Genomic DNA, 17,681 nt, shown 5'->3' on the forward strand with positions numbered 1-17,681 from the left:
AGTGATTTTGTGCATTGTCCAAGTGAATTTTATCAAAAACTTGATTTCTTGATGCAGCCAGGTTTCCTGTTTGTGTTTTGGTGCTCTTCCATAGATCCAGAACCCATAAGTGCATGACATGCATTCACGTGCAGACTGCCAGTCATGTAAGATATTTTTATGCATTCAAGACACGTGAACTGCTCCAATTACACCCACTGAATCGGGCCCTGACTGGAGAGTTGAGGCCTGCTGCTGCTGGGACCAAGTTGTTGATATTCAGGTATTTCCTTATGTAAATATATTGCTTAGTCTTCATACCTCTAATCACCACCCTGCCTCATCTCAGCCCCCCATTCTTCTCATCAGGATCTCGAGGGCCTCCACTCCCAAAATTAGCCATCTACTTCCCATCCTGACCCCACCACTATAACCCAATCACTTGTCCAGCCTGCACCCTCAGATAGTGAAATGACCCCCTGACCACTGACCACTGACCCCCTTCCCCACTGAAACCCTCCTCCCTCCCATTAACTCCAGACCTGATGATGCCTGAACCCTGTCCCTGCTGATCCACCTCTCCATCCAAGTACAAAACATGGCTCTCCACAGTGATCTGCAGGCTAGTTATCTAATGCTAGAAGTATTAAGTTTCTGGTGCACAGAACTGGGGTCCTCCACAAAACTAACATGGCTGTCTCACACACACATGCACACCTTTCCTTCCACAGAAAGATTACTAGGCCATTCTCTTATACAGGTTTTATTTTAAATATAAATGCAGGTTTTTTTTCCTAATATATATGTTATAAAGACTTGTATGGTTTTTCACATGCTCATTCGCACACACACATTTTATTATGTCCAGACACAGTGGTCTCATTCACATGCTTTCAAACATTTTACTGCAAGGACTCCCACAATGGTAGGCTGAATGGAAATGTTTAAGTATAAAATGCTAGAACGAGGAATGCATCTATGGGGAATTGGGCTGTAAGTCCGCATCCAACTTATGCTGGCAGACGTCCATGTTTATCTTAATTGATACTAGTATGCAACCTGTCCCTGAGGTGGGTCTTGTTTACATGGATGTTGATTCAGAACTTGTTCCTTGAGCACTAAGTGGCAATTTGACAAGGGGGGCTGAAGCTGGGTATGGGTGGGGGCAGTGTCAAACGTCAGCGTTAATCTGATCAGCTGTTGCAGTTTAATACATTGAATGTAAGTGAAACAAGGAAGGATGTTGTTTTAGTCCTCAACAGGAGCTTGTTGTAACCTCCATACAAAGTTTTGCAGCTGGAAGATCTGCTGCCTCACATCTCTAGTGACCTGGGTTCAATCCTATCCTCGAGTGCTCCCCGTGCAGTGTTTCACCCTGTGACCGTGTGGGTTTTCTCCGCTTTCCTTCCGCATCTCAAAGATGTGCACATTGGTAGGTTAATTAGCTACTGTAAAGTGCCCCTAGAGTGTAGGTGGATAGGAGAAACTGAGAGAAGTTGATGGGAATGTGGAAGAACAGGTTACAAAGAAAATTAAGGAGGGAAAGGGATTGCTCTGTGAACCAGTATAGATCTGATGGGCTGAAATGGCCTCCTATGTTGCAACGAAATATGAAATTTATAGTTTTAAAGTTGATTCTTGTCACTTGGTTTTAATCACAGGACCTGAACATGGGCCAGTCTACATTGTTGCTGCATTTATAGAATTTGTAGATTTTGAGATTAAATATTTTGTTGCAAGAATAGTTGACTGGTCACTTAATCATTTCATCTGAGTCATATAAATGCTACATTTTCTCTTCAGAGTCACAAGTCCCACTGCTCTCGAACATCGTAGGTTGGAAGTGGTATTCTCACGTTATTATCTTGTACCAAGTAATGTGAGAACATTCTGATAATGGTCTGGGAGAAGCTTTCAGAGTTTAATTAAAATGCCCTGTCTTATTTCAATAGCCATACCCACATGTTATGCCACGGAGAATGACTGGACAACGATACCGCTTACAGCAACCTTTGCCACCACCTCCGCCCTATTACCCCAGCTTCCTGCCATATTTCTTGTAAGTAATTCTTTGTGAAAACAGAGCCAAATGGACTCTGTCCTGAATGCTGTTATGATTTGAACAGTAAGGTAAAATAGCATAAAGCAGAGCAGGCAATGTTCAACGAGTCACCATTAGTCTTTGGATTTCCTCAGAAACAATTTTTTGGCTACAGCTGCATTTCTGAACAATAATGTATACCTAATCAAAAATATTGGAGGGGGAAAAACTTGATTTGATTAATGTTTATTTTTTTTAACACTGTTTTAAGATAGTTTGCTATAGTAGCTGAACCAGTCTTTGAATATGTGTGGTGTTTTTCTGATTGTGATCTGTTCAGTCTGATTAGACGAATTTCAAAAACTGGCATCATTAATGCACCATTCTTTGCACCACCACCAAAAGGGCACCCTTTAAGATTCTTGTGGGTTTTTTCTTTAAATTTATTTCAATCATAGAAAGGCAAGGGCTTGATGGTACTTGGAGCGCTAGTGACAATCCTGAGGCCATATGTCTGGGAACTATAACAAAGCTGTAACATAAATCATCCACCACAGCCATTTTATTTTTTTGACACAGTACCACCTTATGTCTTCTGGGCACAACAGCAGTGATCATTTTCTCCGTAATTCGTCTAATCTTGGAATGAAGGTTTGCTCCACACTTAGTCCCTGTAGCAGTTACGTAAGTTCCAGTCCAGCTAGGTCTCTACAGCAACATCTAATAAAAATGTTAGCTCTAAGTAAGTTGGTTAACTAATTAAGAATTGGAGAAAGTTAATGTACCAGTCATCAAATTCTGCCCAGTAGCAAAAATAAAATCAGACAATTTCTAGAAACACATTATGCATTTCCTGTTCTGGAAATCTGCATCTGGGTGCGTGATTCATAAATTCATTTATATTGTTTGTCCAGTTGATAGGAGCTGTGACTACCACAGTTATGGAGCAAGGTCTTCATTGCTCTGTGATGATGCTACAATAACTAGAATTAGCTGAGGCAACTACCTCCCAGTTTGAACAAAACTCAATAATAAAAATGTTCTTTAATATTCATCTGGAAACAGTCTTACACTATGGTGTTGATTCTATTTAATGTGTGATTTTGATTAGTTTATCCTGCTAGATTTTTCCTTGGTGAGTTTTCTTCTGCTTATCTCCCTTCCTCTTGTAGACTTAGTTTAAATCCTAGCTAGAGTATGGTCCATTGTGGTGGACATCCTTCTGGTGCCCCACCTTAGTAGCTATTTTTCATCTAACTATAGATCCAATCAAAGTTAGCATAGTTCTTGCGGACACTTTCCAGCAATAATTTCTGATTTGTAATTAGGAGCAAGAATTTGAACCATTTCTCTCACCCTCCCTCCTCCATTCGGCCAATGCACATTGTTGTTCTACAACTGTCTGCTATTTTGAGATTGACTTACAGACTGGGACTTGACTATAGGATTTTCTGGTCTTTACTATTTAATGCTAAACCAATGTTTTCATTTTACCCACCAGGCCATTGGATAGTTGTTTTTAATTATAAACTTGGGTCAGAATTTTCCTAGTTCCTGATTTCTTTACAGCTTTAGGCTTTTCATTCTCTGGTTTCTGCATGTCTCTTCCAAAAGATTCTGGTACCGTTTGATTTTTTTTTCCTTTTCTACAGTTTTTTGTTTTTATGTTTTGATGGTCGTACAGACATCCAGCTCTGCTGGTTTTCCTTGGCCTTCATTCCTTCCTCCCCCCTTTGTGGCTATAACTGATACTAATGTTGTTCATTTTCCACTGCCCCTCTATTATAGTACACTTTTACTCATTTATGTTCCTTGGTACAAGGTTAAAATTTCCTTTAGTTTTGCTCCATGGCATATAGTCCTATCTTAATTTTTTTTTGCTCTCCATTTTGTGTTAACATGAAGCTGCTCTGGAAGTAAAAAGTTAGTTGGGATCTGAATTTGATGTATAAAAACTTCTTTGGCTGACTTTTCCTAATGTGGTAGAACTTTAATTCTTCCTCTATTATTGCTTGCTCAATCAAGAATCTGAGTTTTCTTTGAAAGTAAGCCAGTGATTATAAAAATGTGCAAAGATTCATGACTAGGAGTTGGTTTGCCTGCTCTCCAAAGTATTTCAATGATTTTTATGACTGTAGATTTGTACGCTTAACTATTCAGTGCCCCATTTGTTTTTAATGTCAGTAATGGTACTAATTGTTGGATTAAAATTTAGAATATTTTTTTTCTTCAGACCTGGGAAAAGGGCATGACCCTTTATATCTGTCTGTCACAGAGATAAACAACTCGTGGTTTATTTTTAAACCAAGCCACAAACAGAAGCTTTGTTTGATTTTTCTTTTAAGCTGGAATATCAATGTCATTATTGCTGCTAAAAGGCAAGTAATTGGAGATATTTCTGAATGGTAGAATACACAAGAACATAAGAAAACAGCAGCAGTAGTAGGCCATCAGTCCCTTCAAGCCTGCCCTGCCATTTAATATGATCATGGCTGATCTATGCTGACCTCAACTCCTCCTTTGTGCCATCTCTCCCTATCCCTCTATTCTTTGATCTATCAAATATTTATTCACCTCCACTTTAAATACTTCTAATGATCTAGCTTCCATCAGCCCCCAGGGCAGAGAATTCCAGAGATTCACTACACTCTGTGAGACGAAATTTCTACCTAGTTTTAAATGGCCCTTGTAGTCATGTCCACTAGTGAAAACATCCCAACATCTAGTCTGTCAGGTCCCGTTAGGATCTTGAATGTTTAAAAAAGGTCATGCCTCATTCTTCTAAGCTCTTAAGGAATACAGGCACAAGCTATTTGGTCTCTCTTGGTAGGAAAACCCTCTCATTCCAGGAATTAGCCTGGTGAACCTCCTTGGTACTGCTTCCAATGTTACAATATCTTTTTTTAGGTAACCAAAACTGTTCACAATATTCCAGGTAAGGCTTCACCAACACCCTGTATGATTACAACAAAACCTCCCAGTGTTTAAAATTCAACCCCTTTGCAATGAAGACAAAGGCTGTTTGCCTCATTAATTACTTTTTGTGATTCATGCACTAGAACACCTAGATCCCTCTGTACTTCACTCACTTGCAGTTTCTCTTCATTTAGATAATAATCTGCCTTTTGATTTCATTATTGAAGTACAAGACCTCACACTTCCCCTTATTGAACTCCATTTGCCAGTCTTTTGCTCGCTCACTCAATCTATCCATATCCCATTACAGAATCACAGTATCATTATCACAACATGCCCTCCTACTTATTTTTGTATCATCAGCAAATTTGGAAACCTTACATACTGTTCTTTCCTCCAGGTCATCGACGTAAATAATGAACAATTGTGGTACTCCACTAGTTACCACCTCCTAGTCTGGAAAAAAAACCCATTTATTCCAAATCTCTGTTTTCTATGAGACAGACAATTTTCAATCCATTCTTACACACTTCCTCTGATACAATGGACCTTTAAATTATGCAACAGCCTCCTAAGTGGCATCTTGTCAAGTACCTTTTGAAATCTAAATATGCTACATCTACAGATTCCCCTCTATCAACTGTCCCTGTTACATTCTCAAAGTATTCAAGCAAAATTGTCAAACATGATTTACCTTTCATAAAACCATGTTAACTAGGTTTAATTATATTTGGTTTTCTCAAATGATTAGCTCTTTCCTCTTTGATTATTTACTGGAGCATCTTGCTAATAATAGCTATTAACTAAGTGGCCTGTAGTTCCCTGCCTTCTGCCTTGCTCCTTTTTTGATCAAGGGAATCATTATGGCTGTTTTACAATCTTTTGGTATCCTGCCTGAGTTTACCGAGTTATGAAAAATTTCAACCAATGTGTCCACTATCTTTGCAGCCACTTGCTTTAAAATCTGAGTGTGCAGTCCATCATATCATGTCTGGTGACTTATTCACCTTTAGCCCCTCCCCACCCCCCCCCCCCCCCCCCCCCAGCCCTGAGTTTCTCCAATTCTGTACCCCTTATAATTGGGACTTTAAGTTCTGCCATGTTATTTGAAATTAGCCCATTTGATATCTTCAACATATCTGCCATTTCTTTGTTTGCTGTTACTAATTCACTGGCTTCATTCTTTAAAGGCTCCATGTTAACCCTAGTCGCTCTCTTGCTATTTGTATATCGACTGAAACTTTCACTGTTTGTTCTTAGGCCTCATGCACGTTTTCTCTCAAAGCTCATTTTCTCCCTTCTTATGTGTGTTTTAGTCTTCTGCTGCAGAATCCTAAAAAATTCTGAGTCCTCCGTTCTACCATTAGCCCTTGCTACGTTGTACATCCTAGTTTTCAATTTAACTTTATCCTTTACCTCCTCTGTTAACCACAGATTGTGTCTTTTTCTCATTGAATCCCTCTTTTATGTTCCTGTGATCCACTAAAGTCTTTTTTTCTTCTTCATTTTCCATTTTTATTTAAATGATTTAGGAACATTATTGCAAATTTACAGATTTGGCACATTAGTGAGCATTGTGCGCTGTGAGAGATGTGCAAAAGGGCACAAGTTCAACAGTATTAACAGATGGATAAGAGAAGCTCAGTACAGATAAATGTCTTTAAATGCAGTTTGGCAAGAAACAAATCTTATACCTAAACAAAGGTTTTAAGAGTGAAGAAACAGATGTGATTGGAAATGCAATGATTCTTTAAGGTGATTGTGAAATAGGAAAGCCATAAAATGGGCAAACTTGATTCCACATTTTATATTTACAAACACAATACAAAAAAACAAGAAAGTTATACTGAAGTTATAAGACATAGTTGTAATACAGTTAGTAGTTCTGGATAAACCTGAACAGAATGATAAAACTAGCTTTGAAAAAGTCTTAAAAAAAAATTGCTTTTTTGTTTCACTGAACAGAGAAAATAAGGAAGAGTCCAAAAGATCTCAAAGTTATAAACGGGGAACTACAGGCCAGTTACTTTAATAGATATTATTAGCAAGATGCTAGAGTCAAAAATCAAAGAATAAATAATTAAGACTTTTTCCGTTGGCTGAAGAGTCAGCAATGTTTAAGTTTAACTTTTTTTTTAAATTAAAGCTAGGACCTAAATTCTCTACGTATGGAAGGAGACCATTCAATAGTAAACTCAGAACCACCCTGATAGAAAATCTATCTTGTGAACGAATGAAGGAAATAAAGGATTTGTTTTGATGTCTATTTTCATTTGGAAAATCAAATTAAATTTTTGTTTCCTCTAACACAGATCAATGCTTCCAGTGCCTCCTGCTGTGGGACCAGCTATCAGTGTGGAGCTCGAGGTGGAGGATGTGGAAGTTGAAAATTATGAGGTGTGTATTTCCCATTCATCATTTCCTGCACTTTTAAACTAACCTGTATGCAAGAAACGGTGTTCAGATCAGCTTTCAATTAATTTTCAGTTTTTACTTGTATTACTACAATAAAATATAGTTCAAGCCTTTTGATTCTCCTTTGTGCTATCATTGGCCTTTTATGTTTCATAGGCACTGCTAAACTTGGCTGAGCGACTGGGAGAAGCTAAGCCGCGGGGGCTCACCAAAGCAGATATAGAGCAACTTCCGTCCTATAGGTTTAATCCTGAAAACCACCAGTCAGAACAAACCTTGTAAGTAAAATTTATACTGTTAGCTTGTCTTTCATTTTGATCTGTCTTCCCCTTCCCAACGTTAGGGAAAAAAACTGTCCATGTGTAGTTATGGAATGAAGAATCTCCACACCTTTAAAATAAGCTTCACGTACAGTGCAATGTTGTCAGTTTATCTCTATTATGTGAGGAAATAGAACAGTGAGCTTCAGTGGAAGTCCATGCTGCTGGCAACACAACAGAAAGTTAGAGTGATCTGTGGTTTAGAAAAATGTTTCCTGTTGTCTCCTGTGACAGAGGAGCTAGTTGTAGAGCTCATCTATAGATGAATGCAAGAATGTTCGATGTTCGTTCTGGAATTGTGTTGAAGTTCCACCCTTTTTCTGTGACTGCCTTATGGGAAAGTTGAACAGTGTGCCACAGCTGAAGTTGTGTTAGCAATATAAAGAGCTACATTGGGAATAGCGGTGAGGAAGCAGCTCATGTCAGAATTCAGTAGGCTTGGCAGAAATGTGTTGCATGCATCCAATTACAGTGTGCTATTAACAGATAAGTACAGCTGGCAATTAAGGTCTAAAATACTTCCTGAGCCAGGAGACTGATTTCTCTATTGCTCTTCCCAGGCAGCCTTCACTGCACTTTGCTGAGCAAGGTGCCTCTCACTTTCTGGCATCACCTATCATGACCTCCAGGAGGCTGTCTGAAATGGGAGCCATTCTTCTTTGACATTGGAAACTCTCAAATTTCTTGTTCACTTTGGCACAATACACAGTGGAATGAGAACATCAGGATTTTCAAAGGGAACTTGTAGATGCAGTTCAAAGGAGCTTTGCCTCCACTTATGTACTTGAGCACTAGGAATCCAGCTTCCCAGGGTATTGCCCTCATCTCCCACCTCTGCCTCCAATCTCTAATCTGGATGTTTCTGGTATTTGACACAATCACACTGGAAGCACACCAGTAATGGATGTGAAAACACAGAGACAAACCTTGCCTCCTCTGAGAAATTTACATGCTCATAGTACTGGTATTGCTGATGCTAAATTATTAGCAGAAAGACAAATCAGTACAGTTAGTTATAGGTGTAGTTAAATTCATATTGGTTAACAGAAGATATCAGCAGGGATAGGAATGGTTAAGAATCTTCATTTCTCAGTATGGAATTCCCAGATTACAAATACAAGTCAAAATGTATCAATTATACAAGAATTGCAGTCTTGTATATGACGTATATTTCTGTGATGCACCATGACTTCAATGGTCTGTAGTCATTTAAGCACATTATAACAACACATTATAACAGCACGTTATTTTTCTATTCTACCTAGGTGTGTAGTGTGCTTTAGCGATTTTGAGTCGAGGCAGCTACTTAGAGTCTTACCCTGCAACCATGAGTTCCACGCCAAGTGTGTTGATAAATGGCTGAAGGTAAGAAAATGTTTTGAATGACTCTAGTGTTCAATGACTGATGCATATGATTCCATTAGAACATGCTTGGATCTCTGCTAAAATCATTGACAGTCTGCTATCATCAAGTTTATGAAAATTATAAAGAATTAGATGCTCACCAGAACATATAGAAGGTAGTCATGTCTAGCATTGATCCATTTGCAGCAGAACTTGCATCCTTTTACTAGTCTGTTGCTTTTCAAATTGTCTCAAAATTACCCTTTCAGTCACGTCAATCTTTGTTGCCAGGTGAGTATTAGAAACTAGTGGTAAAATATTAAGAAGGTATTTTCTTCATCCAGCCTAAAAGTATTGCATTTCTGTTGGATTCCACTTCAGTAGAAGCTGCTATTCTCTGCAATACCTCGACCAAATAATTATTAATCAGGTTTGAACAGTGACCTCCAGCTGAAGGGGCAAAGGAAGAAAATCACAACTTGCTCGACTATGTCCTCACCTAACAACCCTGTACAACCAACAGGGGTTGCAGGGTTGTAACCAGAAACAGGTGCTGGGATGATTTTTTTTCCTTCTGTGGGACTGGTGATCAAGCCTTGCACCTTCCAAATTTGTATGGTGCTTCTACTGTACTTACTACAGGCAGTCCCTAGGTTAAGAACGCCGAACTTGTGGACAAACATAGGTATGATCGAGCTCCCATAATATTACTACATTTCAATGTCCGATGCCGATGTATGTACATACGATTGTTCCTGCAAACAGTGTATTTTCTGACTGGGGATAAAATTGATTTAAGGACATCCGTAAAAACGGAACCTGTTCGTTAACCAGGAACGGCTTGCTGGTCATAGATGGAGTTGTTATTTTATGTTTTAAAGAACAGCATCCCATAAATTTAAAGTTGTAATTTAGTTTCAGGAATCAGAATATTCACTTGTGGTTTATAATGTCATTAGAATTACTTAATTGAATTACAACTATTTAATTCCCTGCAAGGGTTCTGTTCTATATTCAGGAAGGTATATACTGTATATTCTATATGTGAGAGACAAAGAGACAAGATGATTACTGCCCATAATAATCATGCTTCTTTGAATGATAACATTTCCCCACTTTCCTTTGAGGGGGCAGTAATTGCCGGATGGTCAAAGAATTAAAAAAATGCATTGCAGAGTTGGCTAGGCAGATGTGATGCCATGGGAGATACATTCTTCGTGTTAAATGTCCTGTGGCATGCCTGTGCATTTTTAAGTTCCTAAGGGTGCTATCTGTGTGTAATGGTAAATGATTATTATATGTTTCAAAATCTGATTACATAACCTATTTCTGCATGGTAGTTCAAAGTTTCAGTATTGTGAGGAATGTGCTGAGTGAGTTTTAAGTGCTGTGCAGTTTAGATGTACACAGTTGTTTGAAATATGCCAGCTCAATTTTTTTTACGTTGTCAGTGAATAGCACTTTATAAGTTACAGGTTTGTATTCAGGATTATTTGTTATCCCAAATACAGATCATTTTTCTCACGGCTTTCATCCTCTCTGGAAAGCATTGATTCTGGCTGAGGCATGGTGTATGGACAGCAGCTACCTGTCCAAGTGGCCATTCTTCATAATGGGAGCTTAGCTATCATTCGTTAGTTTGATATTAAATTTAGAAGAAAGGGAGGGTGCATTGGTCCTGCCCTTGTTTAACTCCACATGGATTTTTCCAGGTTAGAATCTTGTACAATGGGAAGTGAGAGCCTTGGGTAATCTTTGTTTTGAAGTACTGACCTCTTCTAACTCTGACCACAGAGTTTCTAATAATTCTATCTAAATAATTTTCTAATAATTTTCAAAATGTTTCTAATAATTCTATCTAAATAATTCTGCTATTTAGATAGAAATGCAAGCCAGCCTTGGAGATCGACAATATTGTAACCATCCAGTATTGTAATATTCTTGATGGGGAGGGGTTGCTGCAAGGGGAAGGAAAAGATTTCTGACTCTCAAAGTCAAATCAAGCAAACTGCATGGGACCATAATTACCTGCGATATGTTCATCATTTAGTTTAACTTAGATCCACTTAAACCAATGGTTGGTTACAGGATGATGAGGGCCACCTGCTGATGACTTGTATTTGCAATCCATTGTACAATTTGTGACAAAAATAGGATTCATCTGTCTTGGAAAAGACAATTTGCAAAACCATGTCAGCCCTGATAGCATTTCACCAGCTTCCTGCCCAACTTTATTACTTCCAACTTTCAGTAGTCCTGACTGCCAAAGATGTATCCACTGCCCCCTATTTATATCGTCTCCCTCCAAATAGGATGTCCTACTATGTTCATTACTCTGTGTATGAACAAGTTGTACTTTTAATTGCACCCACCTATTTTTGCCTAAGTTTGAATCTACATTCACATACCCTAGGATTTGTATTGACCTTGGGTGTATGTTGGGGATTGAGTTGATCAGTATGCTCCTTAAGATCTTGGGTTATGTAGTGAAGTAAGTTTGTGGGCTCAAGACCCCTCCTGGATATGACCACGTGTGCCAATTAACAGTTCAGTGCTGAGTTCTGTGTTCTGGAGTTGCTTCCCTTCAGAATAGATGTGAAATTGAGACCCTCTGCTCATTGAGGTAGATATAAATCACTCCATTACACATCCTCAAAAGGAGCAGATTTCCTGACTGGAATTTATCACTCAGTCATAGTTTTCCTGCAATTGCAGGCTTACTTTTGGTGCAAATGCTTTTGACTGCACACATTGTGGGCACCGTGTATTAACTTTGCTCTATACCAGAACAGAAGCAGTTTTCCTCATCCTAATTGTCCAGATGGTATGCAACTATAAGGAACGAATCATGCAGATCTTGTCACCAGTCCCAATGTCTTCCGCTCTGTGGCATTTAAACCAAATAGTGGCTGCAGGGTGAAGAGGGTTCTCTACTGATGAATTTTGTGTACAACCCTCGCAGATACGTGAACAATAAGTTGATGGTGCCACCCAAATCCAATCCAGTGTTCCACCTGCTTGCTGCACCGTTCTGGAAATGCCCTGCAGTGCTCAGCAAAACGGCTCTCAAGAGTTGTTGTCGCCCGCAGAATCCTGTGCAGCCTTGTGATCAGGAGGGAACAGTACTTGCTTCCAGCTGTACACAAAGCAGCCATGGTGCAAAAACAAGAGCAAGGGGGAAGGAAGGATGAACCATACAGACTTTTTTGTCCCAACCGGTCTGAAATTCTCATCCAAATGCAATACGAGTACCTGCAAGCCAGATTTCTCATTCGCCACACACCCACATTTTTGTCACTGGCCATCACACTCCCCATGTAGCCACATTGCTGAAGTAAATGTCACCAAAACATAAACATTCCCATCTAAAAGTGTAGCGGTTAGCGTGACGCTATTACAGCACCAGTGATCCGGGTTCAATTCCGGCCGCTGTCCGTAAGGAGTTTGTACGTTCTCCCTGTGTCTGAGTGGGTTTCCTCTGGGTGCCCCGGTTTCCTCCCACATTCCAAAGACGTACAGGTTAGGAAGTTGTGGGCATGCTATGTTGGCGCTGGAAGCATGGCGACACTTGCGGGCTGCCCCCAGAATACTCGACGCAAAAAGATGCATTTCACTGTGTGTTTCGATGTACATGTGTCTTATAAAGGTCTTATCTATTTTATCTACAGCTAGGAATGAAATCATGCATACTGCACATACAAATCTGCTAATTTTCCCGAGAGCCGTTCTGTAGGACCTGTCTTGCTGCTTCCTATTACTGTGCTTTGCCACAACTGCAACGTGACCGGAGGAAGGCTCTTGAATGTGTGGAGGCAAAGGCAGATGCTGTTGAAGATGACACGTGCAGTTCAAAGCATGCTCTGAACTGCACCATCTTGGCACAGGAAGCAGCAGATGGCCAACAGGCAACAGCAAGGAGCAGTAGACGGCAGAGTAGGGGGACCTGCAGTAGGAGGTCATCTTCCTACTAGGAGACGTCAGCTGGTTTGTATTGCATGGAGCTTCTACCAGGCTCGCTGGGCAGAGCCTCGTTAAACCTTCAGTCCTGTGGAGGGTGGATTGTTGTGGCACCCCACAGCTTCCTTTTGGCTTGTAATCCACAGCCATGACGGCAGCACTGAGTGTGCACTGCAGCACTCAAATATTCGGTACCCTCTGGCTATGCTGCAGTGAAAGTGACTCGGCCCTGTTTGAATAGAATTAGCCACCATTTCCCTGCTGGAAAGGAATGGTCTCTTAAGCTGAGCACAAAGTCTAGAATGAAGTTGGTGCCAAACTGCTTCATATGAGATAAGATTTCTTTATTAATCACATGTACATCGAAACACACAGTGAAATGCATCTTTTTGCGTAGAGTGTTCTGGGGGCAGCCCGCAAGTGTCGCCACACTTCGGCGCCCACATAGCATGCCCACAACTTCCTAACCTGTACGTCTTTGGAATGTGGAAGGAAACCGGAGCACCCGGAGGAAACCCACGCAGACACGGGGAGAACATACAAACTCCTTACAGATAGCGGCTGGAATTGAACCCGGGTCGTTGGCACTGTAATAGCATTCTGCTAACCGCAACACTACCGTGCCTACCCCACGGACGTTCTCTTAGGCTTCCCATCCAGCATGCTCATCGGGAGCCTTCAGTAAAGTTTCTCCAGTTCCTACTGTTAGAGCAATCCCATCAATCCCATTCCCCATTTAGCTCCCTGTAATCTGTTGTTTCCCACATGCCCATTAACTCGCCCGACACCTCCCCCCCCCCCAATTCTCCCAACAACCACCCACGCAAGAGCTGATTTACAGCAATCATTTAACCTACCAACCAGCTGTGGCGGAAACCAGGGCACCCAGGGAAAACCCTCATGGGTGCATATATCACGCAGACTCCACCAGAGGTTGGGAGTCAATTGGGGTCACTGGATCTGGGAGACAGCAGCACTACCTGCCGCACCATTGTGCTGCCAGTGTCCTCGCCTCCTTCCTCCACAGTGGAATTTTATGTGTGCGTGTCCCCCATGCCTGGCCTCACTACATGCACATCCCATTTCTCTGCTTTTCTATTCTGTGCTACATTAGCACTGTCGGTAAGAGAGTGTGGATTAATGAGGAGATGGGATGTGCGAAGGAAGTTTAGGTCAGGGGATCTTGTCACTGCCAAGAATTCCGTCCCTCTTGTTGGTTGTGGTTTCAGCAGCAGCTGTCCCCAGAATACCCAGCACACTTTTCACTGTCGGGATTGAGATAAACAGCCCCTCTCTGAACAGATTCTGCTAATTCAAGTTGTGCACTGACTTGTCCGTCTAGAATGGGGAAAATAGTGCATCATACAATGTGTGCAGATGATTCGGTGCTGCTGGTCGAACAGCTGGCAGTGTGTGCATGCTGTGAAATGCGGGTCTGTGACTTGCAGCAGGGATGGGTGGTAAGTCCTGGTTGATGGAGATGGTTAGTAGCGCTGGGGTGGGTTGAGTGATGGGTGCTGATGAGCTGAGCAGTCTGAGGCTGGTTTTGAACTCGTTAGGATATGCAGCTTGTGTGAGATCATTGAACTCTTTGCAACTGAATACTGCCTCCAGGCCATCGGGAATTGACTCTTGACATTGGCCACAGTAAGTCTCTACACCATTGCCTCCTAACTGTATTTGGAGGTCTGCCTTACCCTGTGCTGATGCAGAATATTATTCCCACTTTACACCACCTCAACAAAGCATCTGAAAATCTCAGTAAGGTTTCTCTCTCATTGTACCTCTACTTATTGTTTCCTACATCCCCTTCAAATAATAACCATACTTTTTTTGAGCAACTTAGCTAGACTTAAGCAACAAACCTGACTTTAACAACACTGGTCCCTGCTGATGTCTCAGCCGACATTGGGCATGCTTTGAACTGGCTGGATGCTGAAATCCTTGTCATGAGCAGGTACCATGCTGCCCATATTGCAGTTAATAGACCCATGTCAATTATTGCAATCCTTGCATCCTTTTTTGTTTGGGGGACTGGGGTGCTGTCTGACTTGGTCTTCAAGTTACATTGAATCAGTTAGATTTTCCTTTGTCAGCTAACACTTGTATTCTGGGGGGGGGGAAAATATCTGGTAGATCTTATCAAACTAGTTCTACCCATAAAGCCAATAGAGATCATAGTCTTTTGTTGAGATTTCATTCTCTTCTCTGATGCATTCTATTATTCTTACTCCATTTTAACACCTAGCTCCTGCATCTGTAGTTTTCTGGCTTATTTTTCTGCTTTAATGAATTGACACTGCATTTTGATGCTCTCAATCTTTGGCACTATTCCTGTACTCATTGATTCCCTATTGTATCTGTTGGGTTATGATCAATTTCATTTCTTTCATTGAGTGCTCTGCTATTAAACTTATAGAGGCAAGTTGCAATGTGTACCTGAGTGTGCTTTGGCTATTGTCTCACCGTGGAAAATATATCTCTGTAGTTCAATGAAACATTAGACAGTGTATCCTTCTGAACAGCTATCAGAAGAGCATCCTAATTGACTGAACTTCTACCATGCCGTTCATTGTGAAGAAATTACTGGTTTTCATTAGCCATTGATTTTAGTAAATATGCTTGTTTTGCAGTAATTGTAGTAGCAAAAGTAATGTTTTTTCTTCTTTACCCAGACCAATCGTACATGTCCTATCTGTCGAGCCGATGCTTCTGAAGTTCACCGAGATTTAGAGTAAAGCCATTTCCGCAGCACAATATTGAAGACGTTACCTAGGTGACGTGGGGGGAGCACAATGTTCACCCACGCATCCGTGTTACCTTAAGCCTTCCCCTTGAACAACAGCAATCTAGGATCTTATCTGGAGTCCTGTTACCTCTGTTTGCACCGTGCGATTTGATGACTTCAGCAAACACCTAGTATCTTCGCTTAGAAACAGTTATGGAGTTGTGTTGTACTAACATTGTGTTCCAAACTCCAAAGATTTTAACCTGCGTGTATTTTGATGTGTATTAACATTTTATAGTTTGTATGATCATTCCAAGTATTGACACGAAATTCGAGGGGTTGTGATTTCATCATATGCTCGAAAAGAAACAGTAGGTGGAAGACGATGGGGTACTCAGCCCAATAAACCCTCCAGCATACTGTACTGATGGAGCGAAGTAGGATGGTTGAGATGTATGTGCGCGCGCGTGTGTCTGTATGTTATCCCTGTAATGTCTGAATGTACCTATCCATGTTTTCTTGTATTTGTACCATACACTGGTCTAGTTCTCCTGTGTGCCTTTGCACACACTATCCTAACCACTTCCAAAATATTTCCTGTATTGTTTGCATGAATAACAGTGCGTGAATGTGTTTGAGTGAAAGATTATAGAGGAGGGAAAATATTTAATGTGCACATATGCATGCGTGTCCAGCCAGCTTGGACTGGTGATGACTAGCTCTATCCAGCTGTGGGTGGGGGTGGGAATCTGTGCTCAGCTATTACTGCCATGCACTGTACTGCACACATACCTAAGCTCACAGCCTTTGTGGTGCAAAAATTATTCCAAGCAGCTAAATTATTTTAGGATTTGTGGTTGTTGATTGCTCTGTAGATGCCACCAATTGTTTACCAATGATTTATGTGGTGGGATAGTGGATTGTTTACTGTTTTAATTAGTCCTGACCTAAGGGACCGTGGACTCTGTAGGAGAGCCATTGGCCAGGGGCCAGGGCCCTGTGTTCTGTGTTAGGAAGATTTTTGCTTTGGTACTTGCACAGTTACAGTTACCTCATTTTGCCATGTATGTATTTGAAATTTGCTAATATATATATAGGAAATGGTTCTGATGCTAAACATTTTGTGTTTTCATCCCATTTGAATCATATTGTTGTAGCATTTAACATAACTAGTTATAATGTATTATACATCTGTAAACCAAATTGTTTCAGAGACAAAATTTTTAACAGATTTGTACTTTTTTTATGAAAGTTGCTAGTTATGCTTTACCAGGTAGTGCAATCATTTTTTATTGTTGTGGCTGATTTGAGAGGGTTGTTCACTAATAAATGTATGATGTATACCAATATAACCATGTTTCATGGCTGAATTTCATTTTTCCAACTTGAGAATTTACTACTGATACCATGTCTGCAGGAAAGTAAATTGGTTCATGTTGTTGATTGACAGCACAAAACTGAATCATGGGCACATCACTATGCTGTCCTGTGTATACATGAAAGTATCTTTTACTGCCTCTTCTAAGTAAGTTATAAATAGATGATAATAATATATACCATTTACTGCTATAATTGCTGCAGAACAGCAGTACAACATTTCATTTTTTGTTTTTCCTTTTCAATTGCTTTTAATCATTTAGCCATTCCCCAAGGTCTTCAAGGGCTCCCTTTAAATGCAATTTTCTTTGAACAATCCAGTTTAATCCAGTTTTGATTGATGCCTATAGACTTCAAGAGCATCTCTCAAGATCTTTTGAGAACATCCTTGCATGTTTTCCTCTGACAGAGCACAGAGGATGTTCTCGAATGCTCCCAGCAAAAAAAAAATCGCAATATTCACCCCGCCCCCCCACCCCCCTGGAAATTTCTGGCCCATGACCGCTCAGATGTGGAGAAGCAGCATTGCATTGAAAGATGGCATTGAAAACCTCGTCCACGCATCTACGGACCACAGAAGTCCACCTTAAGCAGTGGAAGGAGC

The 17,681-nt window shown here is 40.6% G+C and overlaps 1 protein-coding gene across 4 annotated transcripts in view; it reads left to right on the forward strand.

The window, feature by feature from the left end:
- The window catches only part of rnf44 (ring finger protein 44), a 137,335-nt gene extending 120,283 nt beyond the window's left edge, over nucleotides 1-17,052 (forward strand). For all 4 annotated transcript variants that reach the window (XM_052014563.1, XM_052014564.1, XM_052014566.1 and 1 more), the window contains 5 exons: nucleotides 1,932-2,038; nucleotides 7,249-7,333; nucleotides 7,508-7,629; nucleotides 8,937-9,036; nucleotides 15,648-17,052. In XM_052014563.1, the coding sequence (XP_051870523.1) occupies nucleotides 1,932-2,038; nucleotides 7,249-7,333; nucleotides 7,508-7,629; nucleotides 8,937-9,036; nucleotides 15,648-15,710 (477 nt within the window). In that variant the 3' untranslated portion in view covers nucleotides 15,711-17,052. The remainder of the gene's footprint in view (nucleotides 1-1,931; nucleotides 2,039-7,248; nucleotides 7,334-7,507; nucleotides 7,630-8,936; nucleotides 9,037-15,647) is intronic.
- The last annotated feature ends 629 nt before the right edge of the window (nucleotides 17,053-17,681 follow it).

Source organism: Pristis pectinata, chromosome 4 (genome assembly GCF_009764475.1).
Source record: "Pristis pectinata isolate sPriPec2 chromosome 4, sPriPec2.1.pri, whole genome shotgun sequence".
In the NCBI taxonomy this organism is placed as follows: domain Eukaryota; kingdom Metazoa; phylum Chordata; class Chondrichthyes; order Rhinopristiformes; family Pristidae; genus Pristis; species Pristis pectinata.